This window comes from Poeciliopsis prolifica, unplaced genomic scaffold (assembly GCF_027474105.1).
Source record: "Poeciliopsis prolifica strain line A6 unplaced genomic scaffold, Auburn_PproV2 SCAFFOLD007, whole genome shotgun sequence".
In the NCBI taxonomy this organism is placed as follows: Eukaryota; Metazoa; Chordata; class Actinopteri; order Cyprinodontiformes; family Poeciliidae; genus Poeciliopsis; species Poeciliopsis prolifica.
Genome location: NW_026562382.1, coordinates 4,237,209 through 4,264,252, shown reverse-complemented (window position 1 = coordinate 4,264,252; position 27,044 = coordinate 4,237,209). Strand labels below are relative to the sequence as shown.

The 27,044-nt window shown below is 40.5% G+C and overlaps 1 protein-coding gene across 4 annotated transcripts in view; it reads left to right on the top strand.

The window, feature by feature from the left end:
- itgbl1 (integrin, beta-like 1) overlaps window positions 1-27,044 on the top strand; it is a 49,396-nt gene that overhangs the window by 21,776 nt on the left and 576 nt on the right. For all 4 annotated transcript variants that reach the window (XM_055031798.1, XM_055031797.1, XM_055031800.1 and 1 more), the window contains 5 exons: window positions 7,305-7,445; window positions 7,754-7,900; window positions 15,477-15,593; window positions 21,312-21,458; window positions 25,244-25,357. In XM_055031798.1, the coding sequence (XP_054887773.1) occupies window positions 7,305-7,445; window positions 7,754-7,900; window positions 15,477-15,593; window positions 21,312-21,458; window positions 25,244-25,357 (666 nt within the window). The remainder of the gene's footprint in view (window positions 1-7,304; window positions 7,446-7,753; window positions 7,901-15,476; window positions 15,594-21,311; window positions 21,459-25,243; window positions 25,358-27,044) is intronic.

The window sequence follows — 27,044 nt, the reverse complement described above, 5'->3', positions numbered from 1 at the left end:
CCAGCAGTTCCACTTCCTTAGCCGGCCGCCCGCTCCTCTGCCGCGACCAGATTAGCAGTCCTCAGGGCCGGTCCCTCCTGTAGCCAACGCCTGAAGCCAGTCCGAGCCGTCTGCCGCTCCTTCACGCCGTCACAGTCCCAATGGCCTTTTTACTCCTCCTGATCTGTAAACAACTTGATGAAGATGCGGATCAGCTGTGTTGCTGCCGTGGGGCGCATGCGGCACGTGACCAACAACCAATCAAAACATGCAAAACAAACATTTAATCCAAAATAAACTAAGAAAATAACTTCAAAATATACAATCCAAAACAATATCAAAATCTAACTCAAAAGGAAAAACAAGGTCACCTTGCCACACCCCCCCACACTTTAATGAGGCCCGTCCCGGCCGATGTTTAGTCTCTATAACGAGAAGGACATTGTCCTCTCGTAGCGCGTGTTGAACGGCGCAATCCTTGTTCCGGTTCTTCATTAACCACAGGGTAATAGAGCATTAACGGCAGTTCAGGTGTCTCAACAGAAGGTTGTTCTCTCAACACATCAATGGAAGGAGCAATACAAATCTTCAAAGCATTTCTATGCAAAGTTCGCTCCTTCCCACCTTTCTCTGGCCTAACCCGATAAACCAGCCCTGTATCTCCAACAACCCCCACAACCACATATGGCTCTGGATCCCACCAACTATGTAGTTTCCCTTGTCCTTGTCGGTTCCTATCACGGACCCACACGCGTTCCCCCGGGAGAAGCGCACTGGCCTTGGCTTTTTTGTCATAACGCCGTTTTTCGTTATTTGCAGCACTACTCATCCTATTCCGAGCTACCTCATAAGCATAAGATAACTTCTGGTGGTGTTCTAAGACCCATCCTTGCAAATCTCTACGGGGTTGTGTGTCTAACACCCCCAAACTCAAGTCGACCGGGAGCCTCAGATGACGCCCAAACATAAGGTAAGATGGCGTAAACCCTGTAGCGCTATGGATAACATTGTTATAAGCATGTAATAACTCTGGCAAATGCTCTGGCCACCTACTCTGTTTTTCAACCTCAAGTGTGCGAAGCATATTTAATAACGTCTGGTTCATCCTTTCTACTCTCCCATTACCTGCTGGATGATAGGGGGTAGTGCGACTTTTAGAAATGCCATACAAACTGCATAGCTCTTTCATAAGTTCCGATTCAAAATTTGGTCCCTGATCCGAATGGAAACGCACTGGGCAACCAAATGGTTGGATAACATGAGACCAAATTGCACGAACAGTAGTTTGCGCAGTTTGATCCCGTGTAGGAACAGCCCATGAATAACGAGTGAACATATCAGTCATTACTAGAATACTTTGATAAGTGTCGCTCGGCCGACGCAAGGAAAGGAAATCAAGAGCTACTACCTCTAACGGGTAGGACACTTCTATGGGCTTAAGAGGTGCTCGAGGTTCTACACGGTCTTTTTTGTAAACTACAGACAACACACCCATTCTGGAAACACTGTACCCCCTTTTCCATGCTTGGCCAAAAGAAATGGCGCCTTAGGTGAGCGAGGGTCTTCTCCACTCCTGCGTGGGCTGTAGCTTCATGACATTTCTCCCAGACCTCCTGACGCTTAAGATCTGGGCACACAATCTGAAAACGGGGCTCACATACATATGAGTCAAACACACGTCTACAGAGAATCCTTTTGTGTATACAGAGTCTTTTCCAGTGTTTTAACAACTTTTTTGCTGGTTCACTTAGAGTTGCCTGCTCAGTCGTATTTGGGGTTCTCCCTTCTTCCACATACACTCGTACCTGATGTATGTCTGGGTCTGCCGATTGTAGAGCCTGCCAATCTTCACCCCACTCCAGTAAAGCCACGTCTTCTGTATCCGCCTCTGTTAAAGTCGCCACAGCACAGCCACTGTTGATGGAAGTTTTGGGGAATCTAGACAATGCATCTGCGTTAACATTCTCTTTTCCCGCTCGGTACTTTACCTCAAAATCAAATGAGGCCAGCTGAGCAACCCATCTTTGTTCCACTGCCCCTAGTTTGGCAGTTTGAAGGTGGGCAACTGGGTTATTGTCCGTAAATACTGTGAACTTGGCACCAGTCAAATAGTCCTTAAATTTTTCAGTAATTGCCCATTTCAGTGCCAAAAGCTCCAATTTAAATGAGCTATAGTTTGCATCATTTCTCTCGGTAGGGTGTAAACTACGACTAGCATAAGCGATTACTCGCTCTTCTCCTTCTTGATTTTGTGCCAGTACTGCACCCAATCCATAATTGCTGGCATCAGTGTACAACCTAAAGGGCTGGGTGTAGTCTGCATAGGCCAATATTGGTGCTTGAGTTAACGCCTCCTTCAGTTTGTCAAATGCAATTTGACATTCTAATGTCCAATCAATTAATTTTGCACCATGCTTCTTGTCAGTAGGGATGCCTGTTAACAGAGAATTAAGTGGGTATGCGATCTTAGAGAACCCCTGGATGAAACGTCTATAGTAGCCTGCCAGGCCCAAAAACGCCCGTACTTCCTTAACAGTCTTTGGGGCATTCCACTCTGTAACTGCAGTCACCTTCTCTGGATCAGGCATAACTCCCCTCTGATTGACCACATGACCCAGGAATCTCACCTCTTTCTGAAGCAGGTTACACTTGTCAGGTCTCAACTTCAGGCCATGCTTCCACAAACACATGAAGACTTCTTCCAAGTGCTGTAGGTGGGTATCAAAATCAGGTGAATATACAATTATATCATCCAAGTATACAAGCAGAGACTCAGCGATCTGACCACTTAAGCATTGTTGCATCAATCTCTGAAATGTTGCAGGTGCATTGCAGAGGCCGAATGGCATGCGCTGAAATTCAAAAAGGCCCAAAGGTGTAGTAAAGGCAGTCTTTTCTCTATCCTTAGGATCAACCTCGACTTGCCAATATCCACTGGCCAAATCTAAGGTGGAAAACCACTCTGCCTTGGAGAGGGAGGTCAGAGTCTCTTCAATCCTAGGGAGAGGGAAGGCATCTTTATGAGTAACAGAGTTCAGTTTTCTGTAATCGACACAGAACCTCCAGCTCCCATCTTTTTTCTTGACCATGACAATAGGTGCGGCCCAGGGGCTGGAACTTTCAGTTATCACACCTTTGTCCAACATGTCCGCTAATAATGACCTCATTTCTTTATACATGAGTGGTGGCAGTGGTCTGAATCTCTCCCTTGTGGGGCATGCATCTCCCGTCGGAATGGTGTGCTTGACGGCATCCGTCCGACCGAAGTCCTCATCATGTTTAGAAAACACTTTCTCCCATTTTTGTAATAAGGTGGCCAACTTACTGGCCTCAGCAGGCGTTAAAACTGGTTGTTCCACCAGTCTCTGTAGGCTGAAGCTTCGGCTCTCCTCCAAGGAATCCACAGCTTCCACCAGTCCAACCTGCACCACACCGCCGTCATCAACAGTGAGGCCGACATCACGACCTCCATGGACATCCACGTCATCAACCTGATAGAGGCGGCCAATTTTCCGGTAGCGCCCTAAAGTAACTGGAAAGTTATTCAAATTTTTCAGCCGAACAGGGAGCCTACCATTTCTGACGACAGCGAGGGTGCGGGCCACTGAAACAGTGTCGGGCTCCTCTAAGGCTTCCACCAGGCCACAATAGTCTCTCCCAGCTGGTCCTGCTCGAGCTCGTCCCCAGATCACCACCTCGCTTCTTGCCGGGATCTTAACCCCTCGTCGCTGAGCTGGCCAGACATATCCTTTGAAGTCGTCCTCTGTGGCAACAGTTATCCTCCGGCAAAGAGAAAAAGCCTCCCGCCATGCCCGTTGGAACCTCGGGCTCTGGCAGCAAAAAGACAAAGGCTTCCCCGGGTTGCAGAAGACTACATCCCAACAGGGTCTAATTACATTCATGCCAATGACAAAGGGGTTAGTAGAACATTCATCAGTCACTACAAAAACACCCTTCTGGTTAATATCAACACCCTCAATCTTAAAGTCCATTAGGGCGTAGCCTATACAGGGGATCTTAAGGCCATTTGCCGCCTTAAGCTGGATGTAGGTAGGCGCATTACTAACATCACAGTCAGGGAAATGTTCGAGGAACAGGCTCTGCTGCATAAGTGTCACTTGTGAGCCAGTGTCCAAAAGTCCCTCCAACCTGACTCCTCCCACAAACACCTCCACATAGGGGCAGTTCCCCACTAAATCGGTCGTGGCCTTTTGGTCTCTCGCTGACCTGACCCCACTGTATAGGCCGCTACAGTAGGGTGTGCTAGTTTAAAGCTGGCTGATTTACAGAGGATTCTCTGCAAAATCTGGCTATATGTCCAGATTTTTTGCACACCCTACAAATAGGCCTACCATCCTCATCCCATTGGTAACTGGTGTCACGGTCCGGGTGCCATTTCCCTCGGCGACGTGGGGGAATAATCCTGGGGTACGCTGATGTTGGCATGGAACCCTTTGTCCTCTGGTCCTTGATCAGTTCACAGGCCAGGTCCTTCATCTGGGCCTTTACCTCCTCCATAAGTTCCTTTTTCAGCTCCTGTTTCCACACATCACTCTGTTGAGATCGAACAGTGTTAGGGTCCCTTACCGCGGCACATGTCGCTTCAGGCCATCTTGGACTTTGTTCCTCTTCTAATAGAAGAGCCTCTTGTTGAACAGCGCTGAAGGTCGCATCAGGGTCTAGGCGCACAACTCGCTTAGCAGCTGAAGCATGGCGCCATCCTCCAGGCCAAGCAGGAATTGGTCCCTAAGGTGAATATCAGTGGGTGCTTCAGTTGCATTGTGTTTCTGTAGTTTACGGTACAGCTCTCTCAACCGGAGTCCGTATGCCTGAACGGACTCACCTGGTTTCTGCACACAACCAAAAAATTGTGACCGTAAAGCAGACACAGGAACCTTCTTTGTATACAAGTCATCCAAAACTGAAAATATTTTTGTCACCCTATCACGTTCATCATCACAGAGCACATTAATTTGGCGTCTGGGCAACCCAGACAAGGCACCAATCAAAATTTTTACCTTATGCGATTCAGGCAAATCATTTGCATCTAAAAGACCTTGTATTTGCTCCTTCCATTCGTTATATTTAACATCATCATTTTGCCCTACAAATTTAGGAATCCATGGGGCACCAGGATAAATGGGCATCATCATCTTTTCCCTTTTTTTAAAAAAAATGTCTAATAAAACACTGTTCACAATCCCGCAGGCCTGCTCACAGCGCCAAGTTGTGAAGGCCGAGAGGCTCAATTTTTCTGTATACAAAATAACCTGCAGGATTGTGGACAGAGGCGCAACAAACTGATAAAAGGGATACAATAATTTATTTTAAAAACAACTAGTTAAAAAGGAAACATTTGCTGAAGAAGGATCATTATACAAGTCCATTAAAAAAAAGTCTTAACTGGCCCACAACAGGGGGAAGAGGAAGGGGCGCGGTCCGCTGCTGCTCACACGTCCAGCCGGGTCCAAACAATCCTCCAGTCCACACGGACCTCAGTGAGCGCTAGCCAACGGCTCCGTTCAGGGGAACACGGTCCTTACTGCTTCTGTACGTCCAGCTTGATCTCCGGTTCTCAGCCCAGCAGTTCCACTTCCTTAGCCGGCCGCCCGCTCCTCTGCCGCGACCAGATTAGCAGTCCTCAGGGCCGGTCCCTCCTGTAGCCAACGCCTGAAGCCAGTCCGAGCCGTCTGCCGCTCCTTCACGCCGTCACAGTCCCAATGGCCTTTTTACTCCTCCTGATCTGTAAACAACTTGATGAAGATGCGGATCAGCTGTGTTGCTGCCGTGGGGCGCATGCGGCACGTGACCAACAACCAATCAAAACATGCAAAAACAAAACATTTAATCCAAAATAAACTAAGAAAATAACTTCAAAATATACAATCCAAAACAATATCAAAATCTAACTCAAAAGGAAAAACAAGGTCACCTTGCCACAATTACATTTAAATTCAACCTGCTTACTTTTGCAGGATGTGCTGCCCTCAACATATGTGCACTACTACAGAGGTGCTCCAAGAAGCATATATGGGAAATGAAAGACTATGCAATAAATATTGTCATAAAACAGATAGATATCATATAAAGTACTGTAGTTCTCAACTTCTAAAATTATTATTTTTCCATCGGTTTCTCTCCCACTTCATCTGCCGTGACAGAAACTCCTACTACAACTCGAGCAACAGAACTTGACGTAATAGCTTTAGGAGTAAAGTCCATATATTTTCTTTTATGCAAAGTCAAAAACGATACTTGCTGACAACAAATATGAATACAGGCATACATTAATATAGCTCATTTTTCCACTCAATGTAGTCTCTCTCTGTGAATTATTTTCACATTTCAGGCCTTTTGAAGTTTGACTCTGCACTTGCTCTGGCGTCTGACAAAAATAGGATTGGTTCTACCCTACACACGGCACCGCCTTTCATCACTGTGCGGAGGCGGTGTGAACTCTGCCATTGGTGCGTGTGTACCGCAGAGTCGATTCCATGGCACAGCAGAGCAGAGACACCCATTGGGTCCAAGATGAAATCCGGCCCCTCACAGTTACATGGGCTTCACTTCAATCCGCTGCACGCCTCCATCCTCACCGGGAAAAGTTTCTCCATTCATTTCTTGCCCCTTCATTGCGCTTCAAAAGAGCACCACTCCTTTGTTTGATGTTGGGCTGCACAAACTGTAATATCTTTCATGGCAGTAGTGTTGATATAGTTTATTCACTATCTGTACCACTTGTTACTGAGCCTTGTAGAGGTCAGAAACTTACTTACAGGAGCTGGAATGACATTCATGTTTTGATTGAGAAGAGCAGCTGGTGTAAGTGAGTGCAGGGAAAGAGAGTTGCAAAAGTGCAGATAGAAATAAAACTCTGTTTTACATTCATTTCTGTAAGTAAACTTGAAAACCACTTTTCATTTTTCACTGACTTATTAATGAAACACTATTTCATGCTGGTTTATCTAAAACAGAAAAAAAGAAAAGAAATTCAAATAAATTACAATGAAGTTTTGTATTTGTACCTGGATGTAGAAAATGTAGAAAATTCAAGAGGTGTGTAAACAATAGAATAAAGAATGCAAATTAAGTATAAAAATACATAATCTGTTTATTTTTTGAGGCCTTATTTCACAAATTTTAACTCATTGCGTCCAATTTGTGAATCATAACTTTATCTCATTGTCAGCTGTTATCAATAACTTGTATACTTCCAATGGATAACGCAGTCGGCATGTCTAAATAACGTACCAACTCCTCATCCCATTGATGTGCTGTGGAGCACCATGTAATTGACATCATGTCTTTTCTGTCTTTTACATTAGGTACCTGTGTGTGTGGGGAATGTACCTGCCATGATGTAGATCCCTCTGGTGACTGGGGGGACATTCATGGAGACACCTGTGAGTGCGATGAGAGGAACTGTCACGCGACTTACGACCGATACACTGATGACTTCTGCTCAGGTCAGAATATTACTTGAAAAGGGGCAATGAAAAGGTTGCAGCAAACCCCTTATTTGTGGAATGTTTTCTTATGAGACTAAGACAGTTTGCAAAGACAGTTTAGCAAACCTCTAGCTTACCTTTCTTAACAATCAACACAAAGCTTATAACTGATAATACTTCAGTGTAACATCCCAACCATTTGGGTAAATCTATACAATTTAAAAATGTTGGGTGGAATGATTTTTGTTTCTTTTCCTCTCTCAGTTAGATCTATTTTCTTCTTGGTTTCTTTTAGCTTTTTAGCTTTTCCCCTTTTCTCTGGGCAGGTCATGGTCAGTGTAACTGTGGCAGGTGTGACTGCAAGGATGGATGGACAGGGAAGAAGTGTGAGCACCCTCTAAGTTGCTCACTGTCTTTGGATAGCAGCCTGAAGAAATGTAGAGGAACTGCAAAGCTACCCTGCAATGGACGAGGTATCCCTTGTTTGCCAAGGTCTCTGGTGCAAGATTTTATTGTGCTCTCACATCCTTTGTATCCTATTTTGAGCAAGTGTGGATAATAGAAATGACTTTCATCACAAGTTGTCCAAATAGTTTGTTTGTTTTTTCACATATGAAATAATCGCAAAATCTAAGAAATAGATTCAGGTTTATGACACCATGCATCAAATGTAGCCAACATTTTGCAGGCAAAGATTGCAGTTCAAAGACTTTATTGAAAAGTCTTCGTGCCTTGAGCTGTGGAATTGTATTTAATACATATGTAGTATTAATTACACACATATAATATTTGAGACAGCTGTTGAGGAGCCGCTTGTCGAGTCAAATCAAATGTCCAGGTTGCGCTTGTCTCAGCCTTATCCATTTTAAAAAGCCAAATTGCTACTCAAGGTGACTTGTTTTTCACATTTTTCTGTTTTTAACAGAAAAATGGATTCTGGACATTTATTTTTTTTCAGTCTACATTCATAACTTCACAAAGATTGTTTACAATTCTTAAACACAAACTGTGTAAAATTGTAAAATCTAACCTAAAAAGGCATTCAGAGCTTTAAAAAGCCAGATTTGGGCAGGATAATTGTTCTGACTTGTATGTATTCATACTTTCCCTCGAAGTGTCAAAGGCTTCTCTCAATAGGAAAATAGTAATGTACACATGAATTCGTCTGTAGCATTTTAACTGTTAATCAAGAGATCGTTGCTGCATGTGACACATGCTATGCATCTTAAAGCCAAGTGTAATGATGCATTGCAGCTCTTCTGAGGTTTGTTCACATTCATTCTTTGAGTTTTTTTTTTTCTCTCATTCACAAATAGGTTTTGACAATGGCAAAGTGTTTAACTTGCCTGCTTCAGCAGCTTGAAGAAAATGTATGGTGGTTGTGTGTTTTCTCAGCTCTTCATTATCCTCTTACCCTCATGCGTCATGCTGGGATGCTGTGCTAAACTAATAGACCTTGCAGAGCTTCTAAAACCCAAGTTTATCCTTACCATCCTTGAAGTATTCCTGATCTTTAAACTGCTTTGGTTTTTGAAAATGTCCACAAAATAAGAAAAAAAAAATAGAATCACTCAAAAGCTTTTAGCTTTTCTCTGTATTTTTGTTCTTCTCATGTTATTTGTGAACAACAGATCACCTGACATTCAGCAGTTGCAAAGAGAACTTGGTGAAAGCTGCTGAATTACCGATTCAACTTAATAATTTTGATGGAGGTGGGCGACACCACAAAGACTTAACCCGCTCGGTCTCGCCGCTTCTGGATTTATCCAGGGGTTAACGCAACGCATTGATTTCATCTTTCATTTGACTGCGGGGGAGGTCAGCAGGGACTCTCTAGCGTTTCAGCGGCTGCTTTGTTCCAAATCAAAAGGGATGACATGTGCACCTTTGTGTGTTGTGTGTTATTATAGCAGGCATAGATATCCCTCACACTCATAGCTGCTGATTAAATCAGGAACCTGAAACCACGCAGCGCCCCGGCTGCTGCCATGGAGATAACTCCATTACAAAGTAAACACCACCATGGGACAACATCAGATCTGTGGCAATAAGTGCAGGCTTAAAATTGGACCAATTTAGTGTTTTGTTAATATATGAACTACTTAGGACATTTTGTGTAAAATCAAGTGATTGTGACGGCTTTAAACTAATACCACAACGAGGCAGAAGACTCGTGGTGCCTGCACTCGCATAAGGAAACAGAAAAAAAAAGATTAACTTTTTCTGGGAGAGTTAATTAACTTTGATTCCTCCAGTGGTACCTCAAGATTATCTCCAAATGCAGCAACTGAGTGAAACTTCAAATTACTGTGTGCACAAGTCAAATTAATGTGATTCACAACGCTTCCTTCTCTGTTCATTTACTTGGCGGAAAGCACATTCTTTCTTTTTGTTATCCATTTATGATCAAGAAAAACAACAAATTCTGTAAATGCACCTTCAAAACTCAAACTCCTCTCGCATTGATACAAAATGCGACCCGAGTCTCTATTCCTATTAGTTAAAAATGTCTAAAGATGACACACTATGGCGAGAACCTGTTATGGTAGCAATTGTCATTTAGTTTGGCTGATTAGGTCATTGTTGTAGAAGCGTTGGTATAGCTGTTTTGCCTTGGCATTATTGTTTGAATAATCCAAATATCAAATAACAAATTAGACTTCAGTAACAGTATGGAAAGGTGTGAAAACTCAGAAAACGGAAACACACACAAAGGCAGAAATCACTTTAGCAGAGTCAGAGAGTGAAAAAGAGGGAAAGTGAAGGGGACAGACGTTGAAAATCATTTAGGCATGGATGAATGCGGCTGGTACAGATGGCAGCTTGAGCGGAAAAGCCTTGAAATTTGAAGCAGCAGCTTCAGAGCCTTTCTTCCTGAGTGGTGGAGACAAGATGCTTGTGGATAGCACATTCTTTATACTGTGGTATTTCCTCAAGGAAGCACCTGCTTGCAACATTTTTTTTCTCTCTCTCTGATTCTCGGGATTCCTCTCTCTGGTGTGCATGAAGTTGTCTGTGTTAGACAATAACAGAGTAACCCCAGCGTCATCTGCTATGTTTTAATCCTTTGGAGTTTGAGTGTTGCTATATTGATTAGCTAACCCTAAATTATACAATAGGTGGTTCTCTTTGGATGTTATGTTTTCTTAAACATTTATGCAAACAAATATAAATGGAAAGTCACGTGGCTAGCTTTATAACAACTAATATAAAACTTGGGCCAAATAAAATGCCAGCAAGTGGAACCTATAAAATCAAAGGTTAAGCATTTTGGTGAACATAATGTTTGGAACATCCTGATCTAGAATCAGGATCAGGTGCAGTTTCTGAATGTTAATCAGCTGCACATCAATGATACAAATCCCTTTTTTCATCCTAACTTCCATCTTAACTTTTTCCTAAACTTGTTCTACTGGATTGAAATATGTTGACTGTGGAAGCAACTGGAGTATAGAGAATGGCATAAGAAATCAGACAGAGTTAATATGAGCTTTGTCACATGGTTTATTAGTCAAATTTATTTATAAAGCCCTGTCTACAGACATGAAATCACAAAGTGCTATACAATAGGGATCAACCTTAAAACCACACAAAACATAAAACCGACATAGGAAACACAGTAAAATCAAGAGATAAAAGCCTGGGAAAATAAACATGTCTTTTAAAAACCTCAATAGAGTTGCTAGGGTAAACTGTTCTACAGGCTTGGGACCACCGACTGAAAGGCCCGGTCCCCTTTAGTTAACCTACTGGAGTGGCAGTATGAGAACAGGAGTTTGTGGTGGCCTGAAATAGAAAGCAACTAAATTCATCTCTTGTTCCTTGAAGATGTTTCATGACAAAAAATATACATATAAGATCATTTTTGTTTTAGCAGGTGCTTGATGGCATCCTCAAAACCAACTCCACGTTTCAGGGTTAGCAGTTCTACTAGTTAATAACTCTCTTGGACAACTAGGTAGGCTTCCTCTCTAACTCAAGGTACCATTTTGAATGATATATCTATATTTATATCTATATATATCTATATATATATATAGATAGATAGATAGATAGATAGATAGATAGATAGATAGATAGATAGATAGATAGATAGATAGATAGATAGATAGATAGATAGATAGATAGATAGATAGATAGATAGATAGATAGATAGATAGATAGATAGATAGATAGATAGATAGATAGATAGATAGATAGATAGATAGATAGATAGATAGATAGATAGATAGATAGATAGATAGATAGATAGATAGATAGATAGATAGATAGATAGATAGATAGATAGATAGATAGATAGATAGATATGCCTATGACTCAATGCCGCATACTTGGATCATTGAATGCTTAGAGATGTATAACATCAACAGGACTCTGAGAGCCTTCATTGCAAACTCGATGAAGCTGTGGAAAACCACCCTTGAAGCCAACTGCAAACCACTTGCACAAGTGTCCATCAAATGTGGCATATACCAAGGAGATGCTCTGTCCCCGCTACTGTTCTGCATAGGCCTGAACCCCCTCAGCCAAATTATCAACAAGACTGGCTACGGATACCGACTCAAAAATGGGGCCAACATCAGTCACCTTCTCTACATGGATGACATCAAGCTGTATGCCAAGAGTGAGCGAGACATCGACTCACTGATCCACACCACCAGGATCTACAGCACTGACATTGGGATGTCATTCGGACTAGAGAAGTGTGGTCGGCTGATCACAAAGAGGGGGAAGGTGATCCACACAGAAGGAGTCTCACTCCCACAAGGAACAATAGCAGACATAGAGGACAGTTACAAGTACCTAGATATACCACAAGCAAATGGCAACCTCTATGAGACCACAAGGAAAGGAGCCACAGCTAAATACCTCCAACCAATAAGGCAAGTCCTGAGAAGCCAGCTCAATGGCAAGAACAAAATCCGTGAAATAAACAGCTATGCCCTGCCAGTAATCAGATACCCTGCTGGAATAATCAGCTGGCCAAAGGAGAAGATAAAAGCCACAGATATTAAGACTAGAAAGCTACTAACCATGCATGGAGGGTTCCATCCCAAATCCAGCACCCTGAGACTGTACACGAGCCGCAAGGACGGAGGCAGAGGACTAGTGAGTGTGAGAACCACTGTCCAGGACGAAACAACTAAGATCCATAAATACGTCAGGGACAAAGCCTCAACAGACAATGTGCTCAGTGAATGTCTCAGACAACAGGAAACGGAGGTTGAGGTGCCAGAGATACCATCATGGGAGGACAAGCCCCTACATGGGATGTACCACCAGCAAATAACCCAAGTGGCTGATATCAGTAAATCCTACCAATGGCTGGAAAAAGCTGGACTCAAGGACAGCACAGAGGCCCTCATCCTGGCCGCCCAGGAACAGGCCCTAAACACCAGAGCAATAGAGGCCCAGATCTATCACACCAGACAAGACCCAAGGTGTAGGTTGTGCAAGGAGGCCCCTGAGACAGTGCGGATCAACAGTATTATACTCTGGTGTTTGAATGGTTTTGTAATTCACGGGTCAGCAGGGTGCAAGATACTGGCAGGGAAAGCGTACATGGAGCGACATAACCAAGTGGCAGGCATAGTGTACAGAAACATCTGTGCAGAATATGGACTGGAAACCCCGAGATCAAAGTGGGAAACACCCCCAAAAGTGGTGGAGAACGCCAGAGCTAAGATCCTGTGGGACTTCCAGATCCAGACAGACAGAATGGTAATGGCGAACCAACCAGACATAAACAACAGAGGAAAGCCGTTGTGGTAGATGTAGCAAGTGATTGCAACATCAGGGAAAAGGAGCACGAGAAACTGGAGAAATACCAGGGCCTCAGGGAAGAACTGGAGAGGGCCTGGAAGGTGAAGACCACAGTGGTGCCTGTGGTCATCGGGGCCCTCGGGGCAGTAACCCCCAAACTGGAGCAGTGGCTACAACAGATCCCAGGAACAACATCAGACATCTCAGTCCAGAAATGTGCAGTCCTTGGCACAGCCAAGATACTGCGCAGGACCCTCAAGCTCCAAGGCCTCTGGTAGAGGACCCGAGCTCAGAGGATAAGAACCACCCGCGGTGGGTGAGAAGGGAATTTTATATATATATATATATATATATATATATATATATATATATATATATATATATATATATATATATATATATATATATATATATATATATATATATTTATATATATATATATATATACATATATATATACATATATATTTATTTTTATTTTTTTTCTTTTTTCAGTCCAGTATTACACAAACTGTTACATAAACTGTCTTAAATTTAAGTTCATCAATGTGCCTATGTCTTTGAAGGCAGCATGACAAAGTAAACAAACACAAGCACACGTACTGATGTTAGCGGTTTGGTGACTGCTGAGATAATTGATAAGACGAGGGTGCTATGACATCAATGGTTACTAGGGTAACTGAGTCCTCAGAGCAGATGGCAGCATGTGGTATTTGTAGCAGTAAGAGGGACCGCCATAAGCATAATGTGTGCGTGTGTTTGTGTGTTGCATGTTTAAAAATGCATGGTCATAAAAAGTGTCAGTGATGTGACAGGGGCAACACATTAGATGCTGCTGTCAGTCAAGTAGATGTCGTTTCAATTTCTCCCCTGCACTATTTATTGCCACTAATTTAACTCAGTGAGTCATCAGAAGACAAACCCAGGCAAATACACATCCTGGGTGTGTTTCTGTTCTTTAGAGCCAAGCAACAACCAAACTAGTTTGTACACGTCAAAAAATGACTAACTAAAAATCCTACCAAAACCCTAAAATAAAGCAAATTAATTGAATTTTAAATCTAAAATCTATTTTGGATAATGAAACGATCCATTATTTATCAATTCAACTCAATTTAATTCATTGTTTTATCATAAAACATTTTTTACTCTATACAAAAAGAGGATCAACAGTATTATACTCTGGTGTTTGAATGGTTTTGTAATTCACGGGTCAAAAATGACCCATAAGACTATCCTTGTACCCTGGTGGTGTACAGTTCACATGAAAATATAAACAAAAAGAAAGTAGTACTTTTTAGGAAAAGTCATAAAATTTCAAGTCAGAAAAAGATCGTTTAGGGTATTTTTCCTACAGCTAAACATGCGAGAGGGTCACTTTTGACCCACAAGACAACACAATGGAGACAAATAACAGTCTCTTGAATGACCTTTGTGAACTGGAAGGTTCCCTTTGTAGATTGGTGCAATTGTTTTTCACCAGTTATTCCTGTGCTCAATTACGCAGTACTCAAAGGAGATTCAGCTCATATTTAACTGAAAATTCATCAAACATTTTTCTTTTAACTCTTCTGACACCATCTGTACCGTACCATTCAAGTTTTTGATATCAGTCTGACGTTCCTGCTGATATACATTGCACAGACGTCCAGCGATAGTTCAGAAGAGACTTTGCTTGTCAAACAATTGTCATCATTAGACAGCAGCAAGTTCAATCAGTAACCTTCGCAGTGGCCTTCTTCACGGACAGCCCACTGATTGGAGTGGAATAGCAACTTGTTGAGGACCGGGTATGAGTAGGCATATAGCCCTTAAATGTTTTTATTAGTGTGGCATTTCCATAAAAGGTTTTGTAGCTTTTGACAGCCTCATTTAAAATCAACGATGGGCTCCATTTACTCTATGTAAACTCAACTCCCAGGTTAATTTTAACATTTGGAAGACATACATTACATGAGATAAAAAGTGGGAAGAGGATAACTGCTATACAAATGATAATAAATAAAACTCTGATACACAGAAAAATCAGCATGGTAAATGAGCACTGTCAATATGGTTTTAACACCATGAATATGTCTGCATGGATATAGAATCTATTTGGAGTTAATCGCTTTAAAATGTGGATCAAATACAACTACAAGTGTTCATATTTAGATATTAATTCTTCTATAAGATTATTTGTCAAATATGAGTTCATTACTGACACTGTCAAAAGAGAATTTTTATTCCTATTTTTGAAACGTCAAGAGCTGCAGATCTATTAAAAACAAACTTGTGTTTTTCTAGGGCAGTGTATTTGTGGACAGTGTATTTGCCATCCACCTGAGGAGAGTCGCATTCATGGGAAAAGCTGCGAGTGTGATGACCGTCAGTGTGAGGACATGAAGGGAGAGGTCTGTGGAGGTGAGAGCACAAACACAAAAACGCGCACGCATCTATGTGTCTTGATTTTATACAGGAAACGGACCAAACATTGCATTATGCAGGATACAAGATTATGTTTTAGCTCAGAATTGTTTGTCAGTGAGAGTAAAGAGCCCAGTAAAAAAGATTAAAACAATGTTAACGTTCCATGTGTCTCATTTCAAGAACTACTTGTGTCAACAAATTAGGTCTGAAGCGGCAAAAATGACTAATGTGACATTTATGAATATTCACTTGTTTACAACTATAATTTAATTATCAGTGGCCCAAGCCTGCAATAATAAAAGGCCTGTTCACTGAGCTGAAGAACACTGATTTCAAATTCAAATTGAAAAATTGATGGAGCTCAAGTATGTGACAGAAATCAGCACATCGTTTTCAGTTACAAACACAAGAGAAAACAAAATTCTCAGTAAAAACAGAATGAAAAATGTATTTCGTACGAGATTTCAAATTTAGACAGTGTAGGCCAATGAAAACATACATCTGTCCATACGGATCAATGTAGTGTGTTGTGAAAATATTCAAACTTATTAAACTTTTTGACATTTTCTTATATTAAAGCCCCATTTTACAGCAGAGGTTCACTGTTCAACAAGACAACAAGCATAAACATACAGCAGAAAGAACAGAGGAATAGTTTAGATCAGAGCAAATTAATTTGTTGTAATAGCCCAGTTATTGTCCAGTCTTATTTCCAATTGGGAATTTGTTGGAAGACTTGAAATATGATTATCTCCGTTGCTCTTTATCTAATTGGAATGAGGTCGAGCTATTTTGCAAAGATAAATGGGCAACAATTTCTGTCTAAATGTGCAAAGATTTTAGAGACATCATTGTCTTCAATTGTAGGTAAAAGGTGGTTGAACATAGTATTGACTCAATGGCTACTCTTCCGATATATATTTGTGAAAAGTTTTAAAAACCATGGCAAAAATGTATTCTATTTCTGCCATGAAAAATGATGATCCAGTTCGTGTTGGTCGCATATAATTCCTTTAAAATACATTGAAGTTTGTTATTGGGATGTAAGAATTGTATCAACCTTTTGCACGATTCTCTAAGAATGAGAAGTTTCTTCATCGCGAGGAGGAACGCACGGGATTCCTGCGAGCCACAGCAGCTCATCTGCACTGAGTGGCAGTTCAATTCAGAGATGATACTCACATGATAATTTTTTTCAATTGATTTAGTTTAAGCTAATGCTAAGGGGTTTTGTTTTTCCCCTCAGCTTCCTCGCTAACAAGTGGGTACAGAAGGAGAGGCATGGGACAATGAGGAATGAGAAAGTGCAACCCCCTTGTCTCTGAGGAGGTTGCCTCAGCAGCTTCAGCAGGAGTTTGTTTTTAATGAGATGATCTCTGCACACTTTTGAAGCTGCACTCTACTCAATGCGAACACAACCAGCGACGGAAAATAGTGGGGCTGCACAGAGGCCGAAATTATATGCACCTTGCATTCAGAGCTATTGAACTTGCCTTTTAACTTTCAAATATACAATACTATTCTTGCGAATAGCTCGCATCTCTTTCTTTTTTTATACTGAAAGAAAATAAGCTTGTATAGAGTAATACCACACTGTTGAAATGTTGCAGTATTATTTACAAAGAAAGAAACCTTGACTTTCCCCCTTGCTTTTACTCTTTGTCTGCTGATCACACTTTTGCTGCACCGATTTCACATTTACCTCCCTTTCACTGTCTGTCTGTAAGTGCCAGAGTGCTCATTCTGAGGAAGACAGGTGCACGCTAATTGAACGGAGCTTGCTTGTCGAACCTTCAAAGCAATTACCTGCTGTCCCAAACTGACTGATTGAGGCGGTCATGCATGGTCTGCCACGGCTGACACCCCACTTCGTCTAAGGCGGAGGCTTAGTTTCATTTATAACCACGCACCTTTACACACAGTTACAATTCACAGAGATTCTCAGTTACCTTATTAACTTTTTTTGGGTTCTGCTTGTTCACAAATCTTGTAAAAATGATTAAAGTCTTATTACGACCTAACCAACCTTCTTCTAAGTTAAACACAGATTCAGCCACAAAAAGCTTCTACCCAGTGCTGGCAAGGGATATGAAAATCTATGTGACATACTTTGTTCCAATAACACAAGCAAAGGTTATTAGGAATATTTCCAAGTATTTGGTTTCAGAGTCTGTAAAGTTAGTATAGAGTAATACCACACTGTGTACTGGCTATTTGGTTTTATTATTTTTACTACAAAAAAAATACTTCCAGAAGTTCCCAATGATCAGCGTCACTGCGGTGCAAAACACTTGCTTGGTAATTTAACAAGCATTTTGTAATACAACGTTATTGTTTTGTTTTTTATCTATTGAATGACAATAGAAAGGCTCTTATGACAAAAGAAAAAAATAAAAACCTCATAACATTTCAGATCATTTGCGAGACCAAAACTCAAAAGGCAAGTATAGTAGAAAACAGAAAGGAGAGCACAATTTGGTACAGCGACAATTTCCATTTTGTTTCCATTCAAACAAACTCTGAGTTTCTGAGAAAACTGAGTTTTCAGGCTGATTTGGTCATTCTTTATCACCATCATCACTCTAGCACTTGGTGAGGATCTAATGTATTAAGTTATTAAGTTCCGCAAAACATTTGCATGTAGGGCACCTAAATGGCTAGCAATGTCCCTGGATATATTGTTACATATTGTTTTTGTGTGTGTTTTTTTTCTTTTTTTTTTTTTTTTATGTAAAAACTCTCAAGACAACTAATTGACAGAAAAGTAACCTAAAACTGAGTAAATGCAGCTGGCACACAGAGGAAAACACTATAATTTTGCTTGACTCACTTATAATTAGTAATCACATTATTGCTGCGTTTGAAATATGTATTTGTTTTCCAACTGTGTTGTGTTCACAGGGTATGAGTACGTAGAGGGAAGCTGTAAACAGGTGTTCCTTTTGCATTTCGAACACCATCCGAGCGCCGCAGTGCTTCATAATCATGCACTGAGTGTTCCCAGTTATGTGTTGCATAAACAAACATCGCCAGCCTAAATCTGAGGTGATGAGTGGCATTATTTATCTGTTTTTGACTGACAACACATCATAAGCCTTCATTACACCTATGTTATATTTCACGACACAAATCTGTTTATTTGTTGAATTTTTTCCTGTAATATTATAATTTGCAGCACCCAAAAATGATTGTCCATGCACAATGGTGCTTGGAAAATGGCACACTAGTACCAGGTGGAGAGATAACTGCGTTTTTTTTTTTTTATCCGTTGTAGCAGCCCTGGTTTGGGAGAAAAAGGGAGAAGCAATGGAGAAGGACTTTCTGTTATCCTTCTGGAACATCTGTCAAACTTTTTTGATAACTCAGAAAGTGTACAGAGTCAAGTGAAGTTTATTCGTATTGCAAAATTCAGAAACAAGGTGAAGTTCTTGACATGATGAAAACACAAGACAGGCAACACAATTTAGTCGGATGCCATCATCAAGAATAGTCATCTTCAAATATTCATCAAGCATATTGATCAATGTCCCAGTTGTTAATCAAGGCAACTCTAAACAGATGAGTTGTTGGCATTGATGACTTCCGCCCGCTCCGATCAGAAGTTACCTACTGACACAAAGAAGTTCCTGTTGTTCCAGTCAAATTCTGCGCTGAGATCCAACACCACCAACATTGTGACTCTTCCACAGTCTGTTTTTATGTGGATGTCACCGGATATTTTGACAAGGGCACCACCGGTTTCTGTGGTGACAGAAAGCGGAATGAAACATGTCAAAGCGGTTGGCTGTCATTAAGAAGTTATTTTCCTGGTGAAGCACAGCTTTTTTGATCATTTTTCTGTGGAAGAAATTTTAATTCTGCCATGGAAACATTGTCTTTTTTTTAATAAGAGGTTTGATTGCTGTTTATTAAGCGTGGGGAGAAAACATCCAATGAGAGCGATGAGTTTATCGGAGTTTACGGAACGACAGGCATAACTTTCTTAAGGAAAGTTGTGGGTAGGGTTTGAAGACAGCAGGAGAATGAGCGTGTAGAGGACAGGCATGAGAGACCTTGCAGCAGTCTCTCATACTGAGTATGCATATTGAGACACCATGGAAAAAAAAAAACCCTCATAGGATGAAAGCTCCAGCAGAACCTGGCTCAGGGAGAGCCCCATCTCCCAAGGCGGACTGTGGGTTTGAGAAGGCAGAGCGTATTCAAAAATGCTCATAAAATATAAAACTTGGTCAGGTGTTGAGGTATGAAGCAGTTTTTTCAGCAGTTTTCTGACCATCAGTTTGGTAAAGCTCTGACACCAGTTTTCTGATTTCTCATATAAATAATAAAATGGGTTTCTTTTCCTTGCAGATAAATATGACGATTAATAAAATATGTAAATCACAAATCCACAAAAGACAAAGAACTGCAAAGGTATATTGTTAGAGTGATTTATGCATGTTTTGTAATAATAGGCTATGAAACAGCCTGTCTGTTATGACCTGGTATGAATTATTTATGTTATGCCAGATAAGACATCACATCACTTTGTGAGAAAGAGAAATCAATGTTACACAGCTCCGCAGGAAAGAAATTATAATCTCACCCATTTTACATTTGGGTAAAATTATGCCACATAATAAAAATTTACCTTAACTAAGAGTTTTGAAAAATGTCCATGATGTCTACGATGAGTCAACTTGAACTTTTCAAAAATATAAAAGGGATAAACTTTGCTGTAAAACATTGAACTCCCTGCTATTTGCTGAAGACTCAGTCCCCTTTTAAAAGTAGCAGCCTGAAGAGGCAGCCAGCCTCGATTGGAGATAGAATTTAATTTCTAAATGCTCTGAACACCTTTCTTGCTTCCTATCATTTTACTTTTAGACACGTCAGTCATATTGACAAAATAAGTCGTTGAAAGTAACAACTTTCACCCAAAAGTGCTTTGTCATTAGTGAAACCTGTTAGTGTATAGGTAAAACTTATCACTGATCTGGAAAAAAAGAAGAATTTTTGTTTCTGACCAGCCCATTAACAATCAGAGCAATTCAAGCATCAAGCCATCTACACATGTTGACACAGTACTAATTTGCGCAATGATAAAATGATAAATGTCAGCATTGCTGTTCTGTAACCCAAATATTCCAAGAATATCCAACGATATTAACCCTAATATCTTCAAGACTGCATCTTCAAGACATTAGTTCAAGTGAGCCATTCAAGAGTCGACTTATATTTTTATGGTTCTTGTCAAATGATGCTTAAAGCAATTACAGCAAAGCAGCAAACAACAGCCTCTCTCAACCTAATGAACCTTCTTGGCTTCCAAAGTGTCATATGCTGGATGTTTTTTTGCCCGCTATTTCTACTCTTTGTTTTACATCTGTCTGAAGCATTAGATTTATTAAGGACAGCACAAGACCAGCGATGACAGTTCCTTTCATGTCCCTTGGGGAAATACAATAAGCTCTCTCCGTCTCTCTCATCTCCCTGCGGCTCTTCCTCCCTGCACTGCCTATTAGTGTCAGGGTTCAATGTTAGTGCTGTCAGCTCTTTGTATTTATCAGCTTCAAAACTTTTTTTTTTCTTTTTTTCCTTTCCAGAGGTCTTTCATTTGTCTTGGACTACCTGTGCAGACATTTCTTCTGCACAGGTAGTAGTTTTTATCTCATGGTCCCTCACCATATCCTGTCTCCTTTTAACGAAGGCACTTCTGCATTTCCATGCCAGGTCATGGTTACTGTTCATGTGGACGGTGCATCTGTGAGGAAGGCTGGTTTGGGAATCTGTGCCAGTTTCCCAGGTCTTGCGACATGAGTGACGCCCAGAGCAAGGAACTCTGCGAGACAGACGAGGGAGTCATTTGCAGTGGAAAAGGTGAGCAGGAATTACATTTTTTTCCTCTCTTTCAGCCCTTTAAGCTAACATTTGTCAGCAAACAACATTGTATTAATAAATGTCAAAAGAAGGGATTCAGACATATATTGTTGAAGAATTGCTCTCATGAACAAGGGTGATTGTGTCAATGATCACTGCAATTTTCAAATGGAAATAAATAATGCATTCATCAAAGGGATGGTGGTGCCCACTGGGGTACTCCCTGGACAGGTTGCCAGTCCATCACGGGGCAAAACGCGTTAGAGAGCAGTTTAAAATGACCTTTACCCCCCATTGTACATTATACAGACACATGGATAGCGGTAGATCTCAAGGATGCACAAATTCTCATTTTCAAGAACGACTTGTTTCACATCAGGCATACTGTACTTTACATACAAAATGACACGGTCACGTGTAATTTCGTCATATGCAACTTTATTTTTTCTAAGTCGAGGTCAACATGATAAAAATCGACATTGACATCGACTAGCTGAAGACTGAGAGAAAATGCTTCACATTAGCTTACGGGGTTTGTTAGCTATATACACGGCAAATATTGACAAAAGACCACCAAGACTGAAATCTATTTTGCAGAATTAAAAGCACAAAGAACATTACCCCAAACTTACTTAGCGATCTTCTGACACTGTCGACCAAAAGTTGCACAAAGTCAAGTCCGATTTATTTCTGTTATTCTGGACATTGACTGGTGCTGATGACTAGAGCTTATTATGAACAGATCACCTTTGATTACAGTTAAATTCAGAAGATCCACGCAAACATGCACGGAGAACATGCACACATGTGTGTGCATGTGCTACCATTACTTTGGTAGCACCATAATGGTAGCATCATTACTTTGCACCATTACTCTTGCTGCAAAGTAATGGTGCTACCTACTGCACCAGCATTCAGCTTGCATGAATGAAGTCTAAAAGTAATGCACAAAATGACTATGTGAGTGTTTGAAAGTATTCACTAGTTATAATAGAGGTTTTCTCTTTTTTATAAGAATTTGCTGTGCAACTTTTGTGCAGATTGCACAGTATTTACTTGACTGATTTTGAGATTGGGTGGTGATATTGATTTTTCCCCCCTTAATGGGCTCCATTATGTATGCCCACAGTGTCTCGTTCAACTTACAGACACTTTATTTCTCCCCAAAGGGTAATTTGCAGGATAGTGTCGAGAACCATAACAATAAAACAACATATACAATTTGCTTACTATGTGTTAAAGCCTACCTTTTTTTTTTTTTTTTTTTTTTTTAACTCTAAGCAAGATTTAGGAGACACAGTTAATTAAAAACTGCCTGGGTTTTTGTGAGCTTCAGCATGTATTTCAAAATTGCAGCTTAGTTGAATTGTCTAAATCCAGAACCCGGCTGGGGTCCATCTCCTGTTTGCTATGACTGCTGATCTCATACTGTGCAACAGAAAATTAACTACAAATTCCAGGTTATTAATGCCAAATAATAAATCCAATAGCGCTGTTTTACAAGAAACATCTTGGATCAGATGTGTACTCTGAAGGAAAGTCTTTTTTTTTTTGGCACAGTTGACAATCTCGGTACTTAAAGGCACCATTTGTAGCAAACACTCAAATTAACTAAAGCAAATGTGTAATTAAAATGTTCAAACATGAATGTATAAATGTTCTTCTTTAAATCAGCTGTTGTGGTTATGGTTAAAAGAAAGTGAAACTCTATAAATTCTTGAGTTTACATTTTTCGTCCATGTCAATGACTTCTGGAGTGAAATTAATTCTCACAAACTTTATATTGTTTGATTTATATTTGTTGCATGACATAAGATAAAGCAATTTAGAAAAGCCAGGTCATTTTTATGTTAAAGCTCTTTTATAGATTGGTTGAAAGACTACATTTAAAGCGCCTTGCAAAAGTATTCATAACTTACGAACTTTTTCACATTTTGTCACACACAGTCACAAAATCTATGTATTTTCCGCAAATTTTTTACAATGGACCAAAGTTTGTGTTAAAGTTTTGCTTGTTTGCGAAGCGACTGTAAGGCGAGAACCTCTGTTCCAGTCTCCAGTTTTCTGCAGCACCTCTTCAGCATGATGCTGCCACCATCATATTTCGACACTAGTGATGTTGTGCTAAGGTTGATATGCAGTGTTACTTTTCTGTCAGGCATAGTGTTGCACATTTTGGTCAAAAAGCTCAGTTTCTCCTATCAAAAGAGCATGTTCCCCGCTGTGTGTGTTCTTTTGTGGTAATTTAAAAACTAGACATCCAGAGTTACAATGGTCTTTGAACTGCTCCGCTAATTAACGGTTTCCTTGAACGCACTGTCTGGGTCGCTCATATTTTGGTAGGTTTGCAGTTTTGCATTTCTGTTTCTATGAATGAAGGATTGGACAGTCAGTGTGCCATCGAATGTTCAAAGAGATTGTCATGATCTCAGAGGCGGTGAGGATGATGCTGTGGACTCAAGTTGAAATGAAGAAAAATGATGATTTAATGTCAATCCAGAAGTACAAAGTCCAAAAATCCAGGAAGCACAGATGAGCAGAAGGCTAATGCTCACAACTGGTAGCAATATTGGTACTTGACAAGACAAGGACCCGACAAAGAACAAGGAAAACGGGTGGCTTTAAATACACAGGGAGACAATCAGGGCAAAGAAGAAACAGGGACAACACAGAGACGCCACAGAACACAGAAATCTAAATAAACACACAGAAACAACCATATCCTTACAGAGATGGATATTAATTTTGACCTGAATCTGGTTTAAACTGTTTCATATATCTGTGTCAAACTATGCCACGCTCTCTGACTTCACAGTCGTGTGAAGTTTGTGTTGCTTTTATGTGCTGCTCTGTGTTTCGTATGTCACACGCGTCTCATGAAAACGTGCTGGAATTTGTGGTGGCAAAATGCGAAAGGGCTGCTCATGCAGTTGCAAGGTATCACAGGTCGCTTTTCTATTTTTTGACAGCTTCAACACAATTATTCAGTTTAAAAATATGACTTCAGAGCAGCTAATCCAGCTTTTCCCCACTTTTGCCAGATGTATTAGAATTAAGTGCGTCATACCGTCACTGCATTCTATTTTGTGTCATTAAGCAACTAATGGCGCCACACAAAAGCTGAGCTTCTCTGTTGTGCAGCAGTGAATCCAAAGGAAAATGTCGACCGCAGAGAGGCCAGCGCTAAGAAGGGCTGGGAAATGAAGATGAGCGTCTTTATTCTCCATGCTCCACTTCTTTTAAGAGCCTGATCTATCTTCTTTTCTTGACCAGCCTCTGCCTTAGCTATTTTACTTTATCTTCCTCTCCTCTCTACACCTGCCTTACCTTTTCTGCTGGAGCCTTCTTTCCTTCACATGCAAGGAAAAACTGAGGTGAATGCTGGAAAAAAAGAAAGCTGAACCCCTGGGTATAAAAAAAGAATAGAAAAGAAGGCTGATAGCCAGATTTGCTTCTCTCTCCCAATTCTTAAAATGTTATTATTCTGTTGCTACCCTAGAGAGAAAAGAAATGTAAACTGATGGAGGAGAGAGGAAGTGTAGCGTGTGGGCGGATTGGTATCCTAGTGGTAAAACTGTATTAGAAGCTGTTTCCTCAGGGAATATCTCTGTCCACTCTTACCGACTCCATTAATCTTCTCTGAAAAAGAAAGGGTGAAAATAAAATCACAGAGGATTAAACAAAACAGCTTTTACTGTAGGTGGGGGGAGGGGAGAAAAGAAGATATGAAAACCCTGAACGGTGGTGGTAATCAAAGTACATGTGTGCGTTTGTGCATATTGCAGGTTCCTGTCACTGTGGCCAGTGCATTTGCTCTCGCCAGGAATGGTGGGTGTCAGGAGAGCACTGCGAGTGCGACGACCGAGAGTGTGACAAACATGATGGCCTCATCTGCACAGGTAGTGACACACAGTGTACCGGAGCTGTAACAGAGTGCACTAAGAGGGATGACATCAACAAACACCTCACAGCAGGGCTCACTTTCGTTCACAGAGAGCTAGAGCCAAACACAAAGGAGAAGCAATAACTGTCAGTAAATAGTCAAGAAGAAGTTTTCCGTTTTCAAAAACAAAAATTTTTGTAGCTTTTCTTCTTTAATTTCCTCAACATTGTAACAGCTGCTGTTATGGAAGCATGCATTTGTTAGGACATATCCCTCTATTTTAGCATTGGTAATGCTATCATAAGCATTTGTTCTTGGTTTGCATCAAAATGACTGACAAGTTTAGCTCATTGTCATGGAGACCGATCACGTAAACTTCAGTCTTATTGCCGTCTGAAAGCACATCCGCGGAGCGATATGAAAGACAGTACATCAAAAACAGCAAGCAAATAAAGAAAATGGGCTTCAGCATCTGTTAAATGTTTCTCCCTATCATTACTGACTTAGATATGAATGTTAAAATTACCCTGAGCATGACAATCATTCGAATGGAATGGTGTTTTACATGAAAAGTTAATTAAACACAGGGACTTCTAACAAATAAATAAATAATTACAAACGTTGCCGCTTCTTTCCATCGGATTGAGTCATTATGTCATTGTAATTATTAAGAGATTTCCTTGGCATGTTTAATGAGAAATTACACAGCATCCAGAAATGTCATGGATTCTCTAAAGCTGTGGATTCTCATTACACATGTAACCGGTGAGTGATGTGGAAAATTCAGCATGTTAGGAATGCTCACGTGTTAATTTTATGCACTGAAGATAGTAATTCGGAAAGGAAAAGTTTTATTAATCATTGGATTTTGCAATTAAATTCCTCGTAAATGTTGGATATTTTTGCGTGACATGTTGCAGGTTCATCGATTTACAGTACTGTGAGGACTACGATGTAAACCTAAAAGTTAGTAATAACCAATAAATGTTGCTTAAATTACTCCAAACCTAACTATGTTAAACATGTATCTGAGTATGTTCAAAAAAAACGCAGTCAATCTGAATGAGTCTTACAAACAGAATGACATCAGACACTTTTTGTTAGCTATGAAAATGTGCACCCAAGTGGCATTTACTCAAAGAATGACTGCAACTAATCAAAGGCTCCAAATGATGACATTCAGGCCCAACAGTTTTGAATGAGACTGCATGTTGCTGTAGCTTTTTGACAGGAGGCCAATAGAGTTCCTGATTCTGACTGCAGGATGTCTGTCTGACAGCAACTCGTGCCTGTAAAGAAATCAGGACTGCTGGTTTCAGAATCCAGTCAGATTTTTTGTTTTTGTTCGTTTTGCATTTCACAGCCAAAGACCTGTGTTCCACATTCAGAAGGTTTTAATAGACTTGTCCTGCTCATCTGAGGATTCTCAAGTAACTCATATAACAGTACAATTAAATATCTTGTGAATGTGAATATCTTGCATTTAAATTAGTGTTATGTGGTAGATTTATGAAGAATATCTAAATACATTAATTAAATCAGATCAGGAATTTAATTACACAAGGAAACCACATATAAAAAAACCCAACAACAACAACAAATCTTCCTTCCCCCATGTCTGTAATGATGAATCTTTAGCTTAAAGTCAGGCATTGTGTCTTGTCTCTTGTGATTCGTAGCTTCTTCCCTTCCATCATCTCACA